Raw genomic sequence first — 17,669 nt, 5'->3', positions numbered from 1 at the left:
AACAGTATCATTGCTAGAAAGTATTTGAAATTATTGCGATATGCCCAAAACTCAAAATGTATATTGTTTTGCTTAAGAAGAAAATAGACATTTCACTGACTTGAATAAAGCGTTAAATCAGGAGACAGAACTTAATAAAAAAATACTTGTGTGTCTGAAAACATGAACACAAGTAGCCAATTTTCCCATCATTTAAACTATGGAACTTCACCCTGTAACTTCTACACAGAATTCTATCATGGGGAAAAGTGGCAGAAGTTTTCATAACTCATTTCTTGCAAAAATATTTTTCTTGAAAGCCTTTCCAGCAAACACCTACTTTCATTCGTTTCTTTAAAGATTCAGAAATTAAAACTGATATAATTTTAAATGGTATGAAAATTACTGTGTAATTTGGGTTTTTTTAAAGCCAGAAGCCAAGTCTGACAAATGCTGGTCTTAAGATAGTATCAGCTGGAAGCTGATACTACATTTACAGAAGACCAGTTACTCATTTGATACCCCTCACTCAATTGCATCAATTCTATTTAATATCTCAAATATACTTACTCACAGTCATGCTGAAGTGTTTAACAGTCAACATCAAATCTGCTGCCAAGATTTAATACTCAATGTAGACATAATCGACCAGTTGTACCATCACCACCAATCTACAGAGCAACCTAAGAAGATCCAGTTCCACCAGAAAGCCCAAGTTCAAGTAGGAGAAACAGTACCAAGCAGATAAAGGAGATACAGCTCTGCCCAAAGGCCCAGGTTCACACAGGACAAACACATGTTTTCCTAACAGCAGGGAGCTCAGATGCCAGGATCTGTGTGTGCCTTCCTCCGGCTCTGCTTTCTGGGCCCACTCCTGTACCCAGAAGGCTTGAGGGCATGTTCTCAGGAAGTCCTGACCCTCTTTCTGGAGTAAAGCTGAGCCACTTTTCAGACAGATCCTGTACATACAGGAATCTATTTTGGAGATGTCTGCATTTTTTTTACTATGGTAAAAGTAGTAGAAGGACTTAAAAATACCTAACAAACCAGGTGAAAAAAGTCCTAACCAATGATTAAATAATGCTATACTGCCCTACTGGGAACCATGTTTCTGGAGAGGGATTTTTATGGTATAGGAGACAGGAACCTCAGCAAACAGTTTAAGCCTGCTCCCTCAGCAGAGAAGAGGAACCAGTCAGCAGTCATGATGCCTGTTTACCTACACATATGCTAGTGATTTTACTCACACTGCAACACCAGCAAGAAGAAGTCAGCCACCACCAGCCCCTTGGTAATCCAACAAGGTTACCGTGACTTTCACAGACAGTCCCAGGCATATAACACTATCAGTTCTTAATGACAAAATGGATTTTTTTGAAACACTTCAAGATGAACATAGCTTTAAGTCTATTCTCCTCCTCCTGCCTCCCAAATTCAAAAGCTGGCAAAAATTTCTTCTTAAAAGGTACCATGGCAACCTCACGAAACTGAATCCGTAAGAAGCCCAGGAAGACTGAAGAAGTCCCCCAAATAAAATTCAGGACCTTAAAGAAACAGTGCAAGTTAAATGGCTCAAAAGAAGAGTAAGAGAGGAGGAAGGTCTCACTAGATCATGGTGAGATAGTGACCTGATCAAACAAGAAATCTCAGTGTTTCCAAACTGGGTACCAGATTCAGGCATTCATTTTAAATACCTCATTTAAAATGCAGGTTTCTGTCCTTACATGAACATGACTGGACAGAAAAGATTACAGGCTTGCAAAAGCGCTGCCTGATTCTGCAGAAAGTGCCAGCAGTCACCATTACCCCAGGAACAGCAGCTCCGACTGACTCATAGGAGCACAGCTGGCACCAGCCCTGAAGGGACATTTCATGTCCACAGACCAAGGTGAGGTGTCCCTTGTAGCAGCTGCTGAGCATGGGAATATTTAGAATCACAGAATAGTTAGGGTTGGAAAGGACCTTAAGATCATCCAGTTCCAACCCCCCTGCCATGGGCAGGGACACCTCACACTAAACCATCTCACCCAAGGCTCTGTACAACCTGGCCTTGAACTCTGCCAGGGATGGAGCATTCACAACCTCCCTGGGCAACACATTCCAGTGCCTCACCACCCTTACAGTAAAGAATTTCCTCCTTATATCCAACCAAAACTTCCCCCAAGTTTCAACCCATTACCCCTTGTCCTATCCCTACAAACCCTAATGAAGAGTCCCTCCCCAGCATCCCTATAGCCCCCCTTCAGATACTGGAAGGCTGCTATGAGGCCTCCACGCAGCCTTCTCTTCTCCAGGCTGAACAGCCCCAACTTTCTCAGCCTGTCTTCATACAGGAGGTGCTCCAGTCCCCTGACCATCCTCATGGCCCTTCTCTGGACTTGTTCCAACAGTTCCATGACCTTTTTATGTTGAGGACACCAGAACTGCACACAATGCTCCAGGTGAGGTCTCACAAGAGCAGAGCAGAGGGGCAGGATCACCTCCTTCGACCTGCTGGTCACGCTCATTTTGATGCAGCCCAGGATACGGTTGCTTTCTGGGCTGCGAGCGCACACTGGACCCGGCTCATGTTCATTTTCTCATCAGCCAACACCCCCAAGTCCTTCTCCACAGGGCTGCTCTGAATCTCTTCTCTGCCCAACCTGTAGCTGTGCCTGGGACTGCTCCGACCCAGGTGTAGGACCTTGCCCTTGGCATGGTTAAAATCCATCAGGTTGGCATCAGCCCACCTCACAAGCGTGTCAAGGTCCCTCTGGATGGCATTCCTTCCCTCCAGGGTATCAACCGAACCACACAGCTTGGGGTCATCAGCAAACTTGCTGAGGGCGCACTCAATCCCACTGTCCATGTCAGCGACAAAGATGTTGAACAAGACCGGTCCCAACACCGATCCCTGAGGGACACCACTCGTTACTGGTCTCCAGCCGGACATTGAGCCATTGACCACAACTGTTTGTGTGCGGCCATCCAGCCAGTTCTTTATCCACCGAGTGGTCCATCCATCAAGTTGGTGTCTCTCCAATTTAGAGACAAGGATGTCGTGTGGGACAGTGTCGAATGCTTTGCACAAGTGCAGGTAGATGACATCAACTGCTCTACCCCTGTCCATCAGTTCCGTAGCCCCATCATAGAAGGGCACCAAATTGGTCAGGCAGGATTTCCCCTTAGTGAAGCCATGCTGGCTGTCACCAAGCACCTTGTTGATTTTCATGTGCCTTGGCATGCCTTTCAGGAGAATCTGCTCCAAGATTTTGCCAGGCACAGAGGTGAGACTGACTGGTCTGTAGTTCCCTGGGTCATCCATTTTCCCCTTCTTGAAAATGGGGGTTATATTTCCCTTTTTCCAGTCATCGGGAGCTTCACCTGACTGCCATGATTTCTCAAATATGATGGACAGTGGCTTAGCAACTTCATTCGCCAGCTCCTTCAGGACCTGCGGGTGGATCTCATCAGGACCCATGGACTTGTGCACATTCAGGTTCTTAAGATGGTCTCGAACCAGATCCTCTCCTACAGTGGGCCCAAGGTTTCCATTCTCACAGTCCCTGCGTCTGCTTTCCAAGACTTGGGTGGTTTGGTCAGAGCCTTTGCCAGTGAAGACCAAGACAAAGAAGTCATTGAGAACCTCAGCCTTCTCCAAATCCAGGGTAGCCAGTTCTCCCGATAGCTTCTGGAGGGGGCCTACATTGTCCCTAGTCTCTCTTTTATTTGCAATGTACCTATAAGAATCCCTTCCTGTTATCCTTAACATCTCTAGTCAAGTTTAATTCTAACTGGGCCTTAGCTTTCCTAACCTGGTCTCTAGCTTCCTGAACAACATCCCTGTACTCTTCCCAGGCCACCTGTCCTTGTTTATACCTTTTATAAGCCTCTTTTTCCCCTCTCAAAAAGTTTCCTCAGCAGCTCCTTATCCATCCAAGGAGGTCTCCTGGCCCTCCTGCTGCACTCCCTTCTAGTTGGGATACAACACTCCTGAGCTTGCAGCAGGTGATCCTTGAATATCCACCAAGAGTCCTGGGCCCCCATGTCCTCTAGGGCTATATCCCATGAAACACAGTATCACAGTATCACAGTATCACAGTATGTTAGAGATTGGAAGGGACCTCGAAAGATCATCTAGTCCAATCCCCCTGCTGGAGCAGGAACACCTAGATAATGTTACACAGGAATGCGTCCAGGCGGGTTTTGAATATCTCCAGGGAAGGAGACTCCACAACCTCCCTGGGCAGCCTGTTCCAGTGTTCCGTCACCCTCACTGAGAAGAAGTTTCTTCTCAAGTTTAAGTGGAACCTCTTGTGAGGTTCCCTTCCTAAGCAGGTTCCTGAAGAGGCCAAAGTCAGTGAGCTTGCTGCACGCAAGCTGGGCAGGCAGTGAGCTTGCTGCACGCTCTTCTCACTGTCCTGAGGATCTCGAATTCAACCATCTCGTGATTGCTGCAACCAAGGCTGCCCTGGAGTGTCACATTTCCAATGAGCCCTTCCCTGTTGGTGAGCACGAGGTCAAGCATGGCACCTCTCCTTGTTGGCTCCTCTATTACTTGCAGAAGGAAGTTGTCTTCCACACAATCAAGGAACCTCTTGGATTGCTTGTGCCGGGCCGTACCGTCCCTCCAACAGATGTCAGTGTGGCTGAAGTCCCCTATGAGAACAAGGGCCTGCGAGCGTGAGGCTTTTCCTATCTGTCTATGGAGTGCTTCATCCGCAGGTTCTCCTTAATCAGGCGGTCTGTAACAGATCCCCACAGTAATGTCCCCCACAGTAATGTCTCCCATCGCTGTTCTCCCTTTAACCCTGGCCCACAAACTCTCTGTTAACTGCTCACCTGTTCCCAGACAGAGTTCCACACTCTCCAGCCTATCCCTATATAAACAGCAACTCCCCCTCCCCACCTGCTGGGCCTGTCTTTTCTAAAGAGCCTGTAACCTTCCATTCCAACACTCCAGTCATAGGAGCCACCCCACCAAACATTTATAGGAGAAAAGAGAAGGACAGGAGAGACAAAGACTTTTACATCCGGGAAATGGTATTGATTGTCACTGCGCAGCAAGAACCAATCTATTTTTCTCTGTGATTTTGAGCTGCCAGCTGCAGCAAAGCTCATGTCAGCATCAATATCTTTGGAAAACTGGGGCAGCAGAAAGCACTGCCAGCATCTCATGGCAAAACATGCCACACTGATATCCTTGTTAAACAGGATTAACATCAGGAATTAAAAATAACATCTAGGTTGGGGGAAAAGAAAACCTACAGCACTGATTTCACCTTAAGAGTCTTTGTATGTTGGTAATGCTGAAACAGTTCTCGGCATAAGTTATTTTAAATCATTTCACACTCTCCAGACCTTTTACCATGCACACACTTCAGGGCTGAAGGCAAAAAAAGAAACCTCTGTTTTTCTCAAGATGCTTATTTAACATTCAACACACATTAATACACACTTATTCTCAGCTTGTATACAATATTTTGGAGCAGCTATGCACATGTGTGTTAACAAACTGGGTGTATTCTTTGTCCTCTACTAATAGGTCACTTTAAAACAGCCAATAAGACAATCTGAGATTGATGACTTCTGGCACCTGTTATTTCATATTTAAGCAAATGACTTCAGCTACACTACAGCATTAAACAAAAACAATGAGGAACAACTCATTGAGGAAAAAAGAACCAAGACTCTTGCTCAGCTAAACACGTTTTAATTTCTCTGGCAATACAACACACTGCTCGTATCCATCTTCTGATCCAGTGTGCACAACAGGATTGGATGACAGTTCACTTCTGGAGTTTCAGATTATGGCTTTTACTTTGTGGATTGAAGCAGTTTAGCTTTCATGTCTATAAGCAGGCGAAGGCGTAATACAATCAGAGACTTCCTTGGGAACAAATCCAACAACATATTTATACCTTTTTCCTTAGCCATCTTGTAAATCTTTTGAATTTATCCTTCAGCACCTGTAGCTTTGAAGCATCACTGACAGACAAGGCCAGCACCACAGATGAGCAAATTTAGCACCCCAGGGCCAGCTACAGCCCTCCTGTCACAGCCTCACACAGCACAGTACTGCTCCTGCCTGATGTGCCCATAACACTGGTTATCACCAGTAATTCCCTTTTATGGTTCCCCTTAGCACATTATGTCTTAAGTCAGAAAAACAAGTGTCTGAACACCAAGCTAAGCACCCTGCTCTGCAGCTTGTTTCACAGCTTCTCGCTGCACTGAACCAACAGAGAGGTCAGCTCTGTCAGGCTGCCCTTACACCCTCCCTATGCGCCTGCACAAACCCACTGGCTTGAGAAAACAATAGAACAAAGGAAAAGCCTGAGTACTTCACCATCATCACAAGAGGGGTACACAGTCAGCAGGCAAGCATGCCTCAACACTTCAATGGTTTTCAAATTGCTTTTGAAGGGAACAGGGGTGGCTTCACCGTTCTGCCAGGTTTTGCTTTAAGCAAAAACTAGACAGTTTTCAGAGTGAGAATACTAGGTTGGGACGTGGCCAGTCTCTTCACTGATGTTTTAGCCTTTTCATCAATTATCACTCACTAACAGGAGTGTTCTTTATGTACTCCAAGATTCCCAAGGGCTGGAAGTCAACTGCATGACTACAACTCAAGGAAAGGCACAGGCTTTAGCTGCAGCACGGCTACTGACTGGATGATCCCTGCTATCAGTGCCAAACCACGCAACAGCCACAGCCCTACTGGCAGGGCAGAATGATGATCCTGTGCAACAATACTTTACTACCTTTAATTTTTTTTAAATGATGGCAAAAATAAATAGGTGGGCAGGGGGAAGCCCAACCAACCACCAGTGGCTCAGAAAGGAATTATCATTCCTTTCTATTTCAGCTCCTGTACATGACTAAAGTGCAGGAAGCACAGGGAAACTCAGGACTCTCCAATTTGTCACCCAAACTTCCAAACTAAAGTAACGACTTGAAACTGCTCAAAAAAATGGGGAAAGAAGTACTAGATTTGTTATATTGTTTAAGCAAAGAATTAACTGAGGGGCCTAGAACAATGCTTACGCTAAGTGCCAAGATTATCAATACAGACTTGCACTGTACTGTTAGAGCATGGCCATACTCATGGTCTTCCTGCATTAATGCTGACATGATCCTGAACAAACAGCACTCAGCCTGTAGCATCAGAGCAACTATGCCCTCATTTAGGAAGTCAAAGTGAAATTCTGCTGCGGTTAATAGATCCTTACTGAATGCAGTAAGGAAATTCTCCTCTCTCTTTTGTATCTGCTTCAAGGGCAAGCTCTCCTTTTCAAGCACACCTGCCAAGAAGTGGGCTATTCCCTATTTCTCCTCATCTCCAACTCTAATCAGAAAAGAGAATCATGACAGCTTTTGAAGTACTCTAGAAATCTGGTGGATTTTCCTTCCTGCTACTCTTTTTTTTTTTTCCAGTCTTTTTGTACCTTGGAGGACTATACCTAAGCTGCCTTCATACTGAAAAAGACAGTTCCACTGTGGGAAGTGGTGGGGAGGAGACACTGACACAAAATGCAAAAGGAATAATCAAAGATGCAGCATAGCTCAAGGAAGCTCAGGTTTTCAAGTCTCTTAACAGAACTGACTCAGCTCACAATTCACACAGCAAAGGAGTATCTGCAGTCCCTGAAGAATTTCATTGGAAAGCAGGGAGGAAACAAGGGTTTAGTAAATGCTATTGTTACAGAAATAGCAGCTACATACACCCAGCTATTTGTATTATACAACAGAAATGCTCTGCATTTAATATAATCTGTGGTTGCATTGCCAAGTTCTGGACTGGCAATAAGGATGGGACATTAAAAGTGCATTGTTTAACCAGCTCCAAGGCAAGGATAAGGCATGAGAATCCTAATAAGCATTCAGAAAGGACATTTTTCTTTAAAAGTTAAAAAGAAAACTACTATAGCATGCTGCAAGCTATGGCAGACTGTGTCACCTATCAGCAGTGCATAATAGGTTCTTTATGTCCTTTTTTCAGGATGTGGGTGGAGGCCACCTTTGTCCTTCCACCTCAGGGGATGCGCAACTACAAGTGTATTTTCTAGAACACCCAGATAGATACCGGTAAAATATTACTGGAGATGGGGTAGAAGAGAAGTCAGAAACTATAAATGCATCACATTAAAGGAAATCAGTATTAAGGAAAAGCAGTTATGTTTGTCCTGGAAGCACATTAAGTTGCCTGCCAAAAATACATCTTTGGCTTTATTTTCCACTTCCCTCACCTTTATAAATAACAGGCATGTCAAACACCATCAACCTTTGACTTCTTGGATTTCTTGCACCCCTATAACTGTCAGCTGAGACAAGTGGTCAAGAGCTGCGCTCTTCCATTTCCTCTAGCAGGGGCAATCACAAAAGGATAAAACCACTGCATGTCAAGTGGTTGCTTTCTGAGGACAGCAACGTCAAGCAAAAACTCCTCCAATCTCTCTGATAGACTGCAAAGACAAAGCTTAATTTCATCAAGGGCAAACTGGGTACATCGATTGGATTATTCATTTGGTTTAATGGACTTTGCTTTCCTCCTGCAGCTTTCTCAAAGCAACAACAAAATGAAGATAAATCAGCTCTCACTCCAGGCTGACACACTATATATATTTATGGATTTCTAAGCCCTGCAACACAATAGAAGCAAGGTATTCATTATACAGCATTTGTTCTCTGCAGTGCTGTTACTCTCGCACAGGCTCCACAGAGAACAGGCATGATGGCAGAGGAAAGGCTGCCAGGGAGCTCGGCTCCATGCCTCTCCCCTCCCTTCAGGTCTGGCTTTAGCATTACTGATAAAACACATAGCTTTTCCTTTCCCAGTACTGAAGCCACTTTAGGAGGCACATATGAAAGTGCCCACGACAGAACACACTTTTGATCCCCCAAGCAAACGGCTAATTGCCTTCTTCTGAGGGAGCACCACTAACGTAATCAATTTCAGCAGCTGATGTAACTGCCAGAGTTCATGAAAGCTAAAAATCACTTCCCCCATCATCATGTGCACAGTTGCTATTATGTTAAAGACCTGGCCTCATCTTTTCGCACACACTAAATGAGCTGGTTATGCCAACAAACTCAAACCACTATTTCTAACAGGATTACACATTTATCAACCGCACCACATAATGGCAACATTTTCCATCACTTATTATTCTGCAAAAATGGAATGACACATTGTATTGCATCATTGTACTTAGATTAAGGGGCGAGACAATTATGGCAATACATCACACAATACATTATGACGAATGTTAACCTACGATAACCTCTTTAGAAAGAGGGAAAGAATTACTTGAAGTTGCTGGGCCAGACTTTCTTTTGACTTACAACACATTGTAGTTGTAATTGAGCTGTTTACAATGAACAAACATTAGACCTGTGCAAAACAGGTGCAAAATCTCACACCCATTCATTATGCTGTCCATTGAAATCTGGGGTGTAACAACAGAATGTGTGTCTGTACTTAGTGAATACTGCCTGCAAGGTTTAAATGGACTGCCTTAAAGCAAAGGGGAATTCAGTTTGTGTGACAACAGTCTTCTTTCTAGAACTGTTGCATTTGCTAAAGTAAGATAATTGTTGAAGGAAAGATGCCATCCTGGGTAATCACATCAATAAATCAGCACTGGCCTCAGAAAATCTCTGATGCTAACTAATGCAACAGGCAGAAGACATTCACTTGCCTTCTTCCTTTCCTAACCTACCTCTAAAGCAACATCAGTTACAGACAGAGAAGTTCTTTGCAAACCATTTAGCATTCTCAGAGGAGCAGGTGATCTAGCTTATATTTATGTTAAAAGCTTTGTGAGGAAAATGCAGCGTGCAATATTCCTCCAGTTTTCTACAAGTAAACGAACAAAGCCAAAGTAAATCAGCAAGTGGCAAGACACGCCAAACCCCAGAAACAAAACAAGCAATGAAATTGTACTTATCACTTTGAAAAATCAAAGCCATTCATTTGAGATGCTTATGTTTGGGTAACCTTTGGAAGAATGTTTGCTGTTCCATTACACAAACAATGGAAATATTAGATAAGGAAAATAACTGCAGTTGCCAAGAATCCTCCATGCACTCCTCTCAAGCCATTAAACATGTAGATATTATTTTATGGATATATAACATACTGCCTACAGCAGGGATGTCAAAAGTCCAGAGCCATTTCCCCTAACCCCTGAGCCTGCCTGGCTCCCAGGAGCACAGTGCAGAAGTGCCTGACTCACCACGTGTACGTGGCCCTGCACTGCTATACATGCCGAGATACAGAAATGAAAGAGCCAACTTCAACCTCATTAAGGCCAAGTATTACAACTTGAATAGGCATGTTATATAGGGCTTTGAGATAGTACTGCAGGCCAAAGCAAACCTCCTTGCCTCACATGAGTTATTAACACCCAACCACCTTGCCTAGATTTTTTCCATCTGTTCACAATCTTGAAAGACCTGCTACAGTAATGGTGTTTAACGTGAACTTGGGTCAGACCCAGCATTTCCCCACAGAACAGAGCTGCAAAGGGCCAGATAAGTAATAACTGCTTCAGCACTTTTCTCCATAGTGGGAGAGCTGGGGCAGGAGCAGCCCCACGCAGGAGGGGAGGCCCCAGCTCACTCAGTGTGTCCCGTCCCAATGCTCACCACTCATCCCAGGGAGGCAGGCACCATTCTGGCTTTCCCAGGCATGTCCCCAAAGGTAAAGGCAGCACAAATCCATCAGCGGGACCTGTCAGGGGGTCAGCAACTGCAACAGTAATGTCAAAATGAAAGAGCATCCAGAACTGCCTTCCCTGCTGGCTACCCAGCCTCACAGCGCAGCCATGCGTGACCTGCCGGCCACAGCTCCCAGGAGCAGGCACGGGCACACAGGGACTGAGCAAGCCAGGGGAGGCAGCCAGTGTCCGCAGAACTGCAGGAACATGTCAGGTTCTCACAAGTTCTCACCAGCTCAACCACACTTCCCACGGCATGAATAACGAGGTGAAATCCGAGTTTAAACTTCAGTGGTGGATTTTTCCCACGCAAGGTAGGACAAAGCAACTCTTAGAGGCCTTTGCCGGGACAACTCTGATGGCTTTTTTCAAGGGGAAGGCTGCTTCCATTGTTTAAAACAACCCTTCCATGTGGACAGAGCATGTACAAATAAGGACTAGACATATACTTAGAGCTTGGCTTTTGGCATGGGTGTGTTGGCAAATTGGCCCGAGTTATGTTTTGACACCACACACGAAGTCGAGGAACCAGCCAACATGGTGACCTGGAGAGGGGACGACCGGGTCTTCTTACACAGCACTTTTCAGATGGAGTTTGAAGCTTCCCAAAGTACTTCAGCTCAGCCTCACAAAAAGATTTGTGGACAGCTACATGACATTTGGAGGTTTACGCGTGACTACGTGTATTCTTTTAAAAACAGATAAAATGATGCCATCACCAATGTCTTTACTTTCATAAACTATTTCTGATAGTGTGGCTTTATAGATTTCAATCTCTGGCAATTCAGTATTTTATATTTCTATTTTAAACTTATTTGTCTAAATCAAGTTTCTTTCATTCCTTTCCCAATTAGTTTCTAAATTGTTTACATATGTGTAGCTAATTTAACATACAGCAACATTACTATACGTGGTGCAGCTAACTGAAATTCAGCCTGTACTAGCAAGATCAGCTTCAAAACAGAATATTAAGTTATTAAAGTTGTATTTTTATAGAAGCAAGCTTAAGGAACCAAAACTAGTGAGTACTAAAAGCAAGTGCTTAATTTCATTGTATTCAGTCTGTCTTCTTCTACCTCACAGTCACATCTGTAAAAGGCAAGACTGTAATAATGGAAAATAAATGCTCTTTGCTGAATTTATACTCGGTCCCTATGTACATGTAAAAACCATGCATTTCAACAGATAGCAACTTAATCTTTGTATCTATCTAAACCAAGGGCAGTTATGATGATTCAATCAACTTCTACACTAGAAATACCATCATTTAACTGCTATTTGGCAACCCCTGGTTGCCATGAGACCTTTTTACAGTATTCTAAAAGAACAGCTACAAAATACAAAAAAAAAAAAATCAAATTTGCATTTTTCACGTAAAACGGGATTCCTCCAGCTTATGTAATAATATTACATCTGAAAGCTCCTCACACGCTACCAGAGCGTTCCCAGAAATGGGGAGACTCAGTCTGTCAGGCATCTACTAAACACCTGCAGAAAAACTTCCCTGGTAGAGCTGTATTATCCCATTATCACCAACGTGTAAAGTCTTTTAGAGCTGCCATTTGAGGCCTGATTGCATATATATCACCAATGGAAGACTTTGGTCTCTATAGAAAAATGAGACAAGCAGCACTATTCACAGCTTCACTTCTTGCACACACTGGAAATTCCTGCATCCAAGTATTTGAAGCGAGAAGTCACAGAAGTTAATTCCCTACAGTATTTTTATGAGGAGTAAGCATTTCTTTAATATTAAGGGAATGTAGATGAAAAGCTTACTGTAAACTGGTGCATACTACATGAAATTGTGGGTGAAATATGGGTAAGCATCAGAAAGACTGGATTCCAATCTCATCTGGCATTCACCCAACTAACTCATTACATTTTACCAGCAGTCCTTCATAAGGTATCACTAATCACAGAACCACAAGATCATTAGGGTTGAAAGGGGTCTCATCCAGTCCAATCCCCTGCCAAGGCAGGCCCACCTAGAGAAGGTTATACAGGAACGTGCCTGGGAGAGTCTAGAATGTCCCCAGAGAGGGAGACTCCACAATGCCCCTGGGCAGCCTGTCCCAGTGTTCTGCCATCCTCAACTTCAGAACTTCTTCCTCGTGTTGAGGTGAAACTTCTCATGTTTCAGTTTATGGCCACTGCTCCTCGTCCTGTCACTGGGCACTACTGAAAAGTCTGGCATCATCCTCCTGGCGCTCACCTCTGAGATACGGATGTGGATTTAATGAGATCCCCTCTCAGTCTGCTCTCCTCTAAACTAACCCAGCCCAGCTCCTGCAATCTCTCCTCATAGGACAGATGCTCCAGACCACGATCACCCTTGTGGCCTCTGCTGGACTCTCTCCAGTACCTCCTTGTCTGTCTTGTACTGAGGAGCCCAGCACCAAACACATCTCCAGACGTGGTCTCACAGGGCTTGAGTGAGCCTCAGCCTGCATGGAACATTACAGAGCTGCCACTACAGCTCTGCCCAAGGTGGGATTCAATGGTGTCACTGTGCACAATGACAGATCCTGCTTGTTTTCTGTATTACTAGAATATGAAAGTGAAACTAATTGGAATAAAAATAGTTTTCAAGCAAATGCACGTAGAGACACATTTGTATTTTTGCATATAAAGTATTTCCATAGTTTGTTGTTTGTTTTTTTGTTCTTTTTTATGAGCCCTTAAATGGTAGCTATTCATTATAATATAATCACTTTAATGAAGGAAATCCCTCAGGCACAACTGAGAGCTGGGATCCACACTGCATCTACAGCTAGAAAAGCAGTCAAAGAAAATTTAAGAAGAGACTGAAGCCTTGTAACCCATAACAACATTATTAGTTCATTCAGCATGTAAGTATTATTCTACTCAACATTCAGCAACCTTCTAAAGCTCCACTCTAAATTAACACAGAAAGCACTGGTAAGTGTATCTTCACCAACAGGGCAAACCAGATTTGACTCATGCATAGAATATCTTACCTGGAGAAGTTGAAGGCCTTTGCAAGACCTTCAAAAAGGCACCTTTAACACAAGTGATTGATTCTACCAGTCCATAGGTGGTACATCAAATATTAACACGGGAATTGAATTGCTGAGTAAACTCTGAGCTAATTACTACTTCTTACTTTCTAAATATCAAGTAAGCCAGTAAATTCGGATTAGACCGCATTTTACCAAATTATAACGTGCCTGCTTCCAGGCTACATTTTTTTCCTGCTCCAGTAACTACTTAAGCCATACCGCTCAAAACAATAAAGACTTCATGGAAATACACTCTGAAAGAGTTTAAAGGCCTGGGAAGAACCAAATTCTACAGTCAAGTAATTTTTGCCATTCCATTCATATTGACCCCGGACCCTTGCCCAGCAGTTTGTTTGGTTTATTGAAAGAAGTAGTGTCCCACAGTAATGCTTATTCTGATATTCCTCATAAAATTGTGTAAAATGTGCAGCACTCCAGACAATAAAAACGTGGCAGTTAACTGTGCTTCACCAAAATTGTACTGGTTGGAAAAGTGCTTTTCAAGCGTAGCAGCAAAATATGGGATTTCATAAAGATATTCCCATGGGGAATCCACGGTTTGTTGCAAATACCAAAAGATAAAACTCTGCGGGAACCTACGTCAATAATTTATTTGTAAGTCACGTATACTTGATGCTAAAATTACATTTCCATAGAAGAAACTGTTATGTTTCTTTCCTCTAAGAACAGTCCTATTTTCAAGGATACCCTTTTCACTGTATTTTAACTTTGTATGCTGTGCTTGGATTTAAGAAAAACGAGAGCTAGGCACTTATATGTAAGCATACATTTATATTGACATAAGCCTTTAGTTTTTTCTATGGACTTCTTATGGATATACTTTCTCTCAAATGAAAATTTCCAAGTTTGACATGACATATTTTAGACAGATTCACCCCTAAAATGGTTTTTCCAAGCAAAACAAACAAGATGAAAAAGCAGTATGACTGGGAATTCCCATTATGTGCTCTAATTCTGAATTAAAACCCAGCAGAGTCTCCAGGATTCAAAGGCTATGCTGATTGCCATTTGAAGCTGGAAATGTTTTTTCCACAATGCACAAGTGATGAAGTGCAGGTAAGGCTTAAAGGAAAGTTACCTTATCTGAAGTATCAGATATAGATTACTGCTGGAGTCAGCATGCCACACTAGTTGGATCCATACGCTCTGTTCCGATATGAGGAATTAAGTTTCCCTGATGTCACAAATTGAACAGATAACGCAATCAACATCTCCTTTGAAGTTCACATTGACCAGGTAACCGCTAGAGCGAGTTGGCAGAACTTTACTGAAGTCACTGAAGTGATCTCGCCTCACCCAGATGGAGACTTCAGCTTTGACATTCTACAAAAGCGCTGCAGGATATTTAAGATGCTGAACCTCTAGAGGGATATTTATAAATCAGTGTTTAATCTGTTATGGAAATACAGAGACCCTGCACTTCAGTCTGGAATTCCCCAGATGCGTCAGAGATAGGTCAGAATCGCTGCATATATTCTCTATTGCTGCATATCCTCTGAAGCGTTGAATCTCTCGTGTGCAACAGCTATTAGGCTACTCTGACTGACAGGCATCTGGAAGTCCCAGACAAGTGGCAGGGTCTCAGCTTCCTATCTCTGCACTCCTACTGGGAGCAATCTCCAGGCAGGAAAAGAGGTCTGCCTGAAGGCTCAGGTTTGAGCAAGACCAGAAAAGGGGAGAGATCTGTCATAAAATGTTTGACACTAGTTACTCAGAACCAGTTAACTTGGTATTTAGAACACAAGACTGCATGCGAATGCTGAAGCACTATCGAAGCTGGCTGTTCACTTGAATACAGAATTAGTTTAATAATCCTCTTCTGAAAAGATGCTGTTCAGAGCTTTATAGTTTATAATGGTTAAACAATACTGAGTCTGTATATGATAAGCTGTAGGACCACGAAGAATTTACTTGAAGGCTAGGCAGTTATAGCTGCTTCTTTGGGACTTTTCGACTAGAGTTATTTATAATATCATTCTATGTGATGCTACAACTGACACGTTTAGAATTGCCCCACTAAGTCAAGCTCTTTCAAGCATTTAAGCAGTGGAGGTAACTAAATGATCTTAAAAACAAAAGTAACTTCAAATTAACATCCTGGCTACTTTAGAAGCACAGATAAGTATTACAGACTCAAAAACTTTATCATTTCTAAAAATGTTCATTCTCCTTGGAGATGAAAATACAGCGATTAAAATAGTATTCTTAAAATTAAATAGAATTTTACTCTCACTAAAAATGAAAGAATTGGTGAAAAAATTGCATTAGGAGAGGGAAATGTCCCACCATTGTCAATGTTTTACGGGGAGATACTTGGCATGACTGATAATCAGGTAGAGAACTCCACACTCAGAAGGATACTTAAAAGTTACGACTGGTATTATTAAATGTAAGAAAGTCGGGAGTTTGATTATGCATACAAAGTCCAGCTAATACAAAGATCAATACCATCATATATTGATGACTTAAGCAAAATTAAGTGAAATGTGATAATATTGTAAGCCAAGATTAAAAACCACAAAATACATAAGTATATTACATATTGAGCTACAGCATAACATAACGTGTATCTCAAAAGGCCATTTCATATTCTCATATGTTCAAACACCTCAAGATTCTTCTGAAGCAACCAGTCTGCACTTCCTTACCCTCAAGAGCATATATGTCGATGCCTCTTTATAATGCCATAAAGCAGGTGCTGATTTTTTTGTCTGCCTTTTATGGAAAAATTAATGCATTTAGCTGTTTGAATAAACTGCATTTCTTTTATTCTCACGTTAGCTTTACCCATAGCTAGATCGCTTTTATCTTTTTTCTCCAGAGACACTTCTGTTTTATTATTGTTGGCAAAAATGGCAGCACCGTGACAATTATGTTCAGGTTTGAAACAAAACCTCTTTCTTTCACTCTCTGGGGAGCACTTATGTAAAGTCCCCTGTTCCAACTGAAGTGAAATACACTTACCTTCTGTTGGTGATGTCTTCAGATGTCTGCAGAGCCCCTCTGTTTCCCCATATGTCTCTTTAATTTTTACTACTGCTTCTGTCCCTCGAAGTTCCATGAGGGAGCGCAGTTCTTGCAGTGTGCATCCAAACTCTCCTGCATGGTTGGCCTCATTTCTTTGGTTCTTGGAATAAAAATCGCTATTTGTCATGTCACCCATTGTTGCTGATTATATTGCTCCACTCGTTACAGTTGATAGAATCTTAAAACTGTTTAAAAATTGAAGGAAAGGAATCTTGAATTCCAATCGGAGAAATTAAAAAGAATCCAGTATGTGTCCGGCAAGGACGTGGAGGATGCCTCTGGCGTGCAAGGTGTCCCTGCCTGGCTAGTGGTCTGCAGGACGGCTGCTTTCAAGGCTGCAGACCAGCTCCACTCCATTCACCATTGCCCATTATGCTGCACCCAAGCTGTAGAATCTACATGGTCATTTCTTCCTCTGGACCTTTGGGAACAAGCAGAAAGGACTCATTACAAGAGTGAGCAATAACGCTTTACAAAGGTGATATCAAATTTACTCTATTGTTGCAGGTTGAGTTGTCATTTAAGAAAAGCTATGCAGAACTGCTGTAGAGATCTGTTAAGTGCTGCGGGGAGTCAGAGCAAGGATAACACTAGCTCTGTTGTACATGAAGCTCTCTGAGGCTGAAGCTAAATGAGATGGCTTATGAATATTAATAAGTAACCAATTAGTCCAGCATGCTAGATGCACCTCCAGTATATGCTCTGGTTCATACAGCCACATCAACCTTTGACAAGAACAAAGACTCGCTCATAAAGGCTACAAGGTAACTAAAATTAGTTAAACACTACTAGTTTTCATAACAGGTTAAAGCACAACTGGTTTTCAGTGCAAGGACAGTAAAACTGGTGGAAAACCTAGAACCACTGTTACAAATTCAGAGCACATTTACATACATTACTCCTGGCAGCATGGCTTCCT

The 17,669-nt window shown here is 42.8% G+C and overlaps 1 protein-coding gene across 5 annotated transcripts in view; it reads right to left on the bottom strand.

Annotated features, from left to right (window-relative positions):
- ATP2B2 (ATPase plasma membrane Ca2+ transporting 2) overlaps positions 1-17,669 on the bottom strand; it is a 244,025-nt gene that overhangs the window by 166,118 nt on the left and 60,238 nt on the right. For all 5 annotated transcript variants that reach the window (XM_061472920.1, XM_061472921.1, XM_061472918.1 and 2 more), the window contains exon 2: positions 16,688-17,171. In XM_061472920.1, the coding sequence (XP_061328904.1) occupies positions 16,688-16,886 (199 nt within the window). In that variant the 5' untranslated portion in view covers positions 16,887-17,171. The remainder of the gene's footprint in view (positions 1-16,687; positions 17,172-17,669) is intronic.

The sequence above is a fragment of the Pezoporus flaviventris genome, unplaced genomic scaffold, assembly GCF_033815535.1.
Source record: "Pezoporus flaviventris isolate CSIRO_AGI_PZ_B2104156 unplaced genomic scaffold, CSIRO_AGI_Pfla_v1 ptg000073l, whole genome shotgun sequence".
NCBI lineage: Eukaryota > Metazoa > Chordata > Aves > Psittaciformes > Psittacidae > Pezoporus > Pezoporus flaviventris.
The sequence above is the reverse complement of the archived record's forward strand: the minus strand, read 5'-3'. Positions and strand labels throughout refer to the sequence as shown.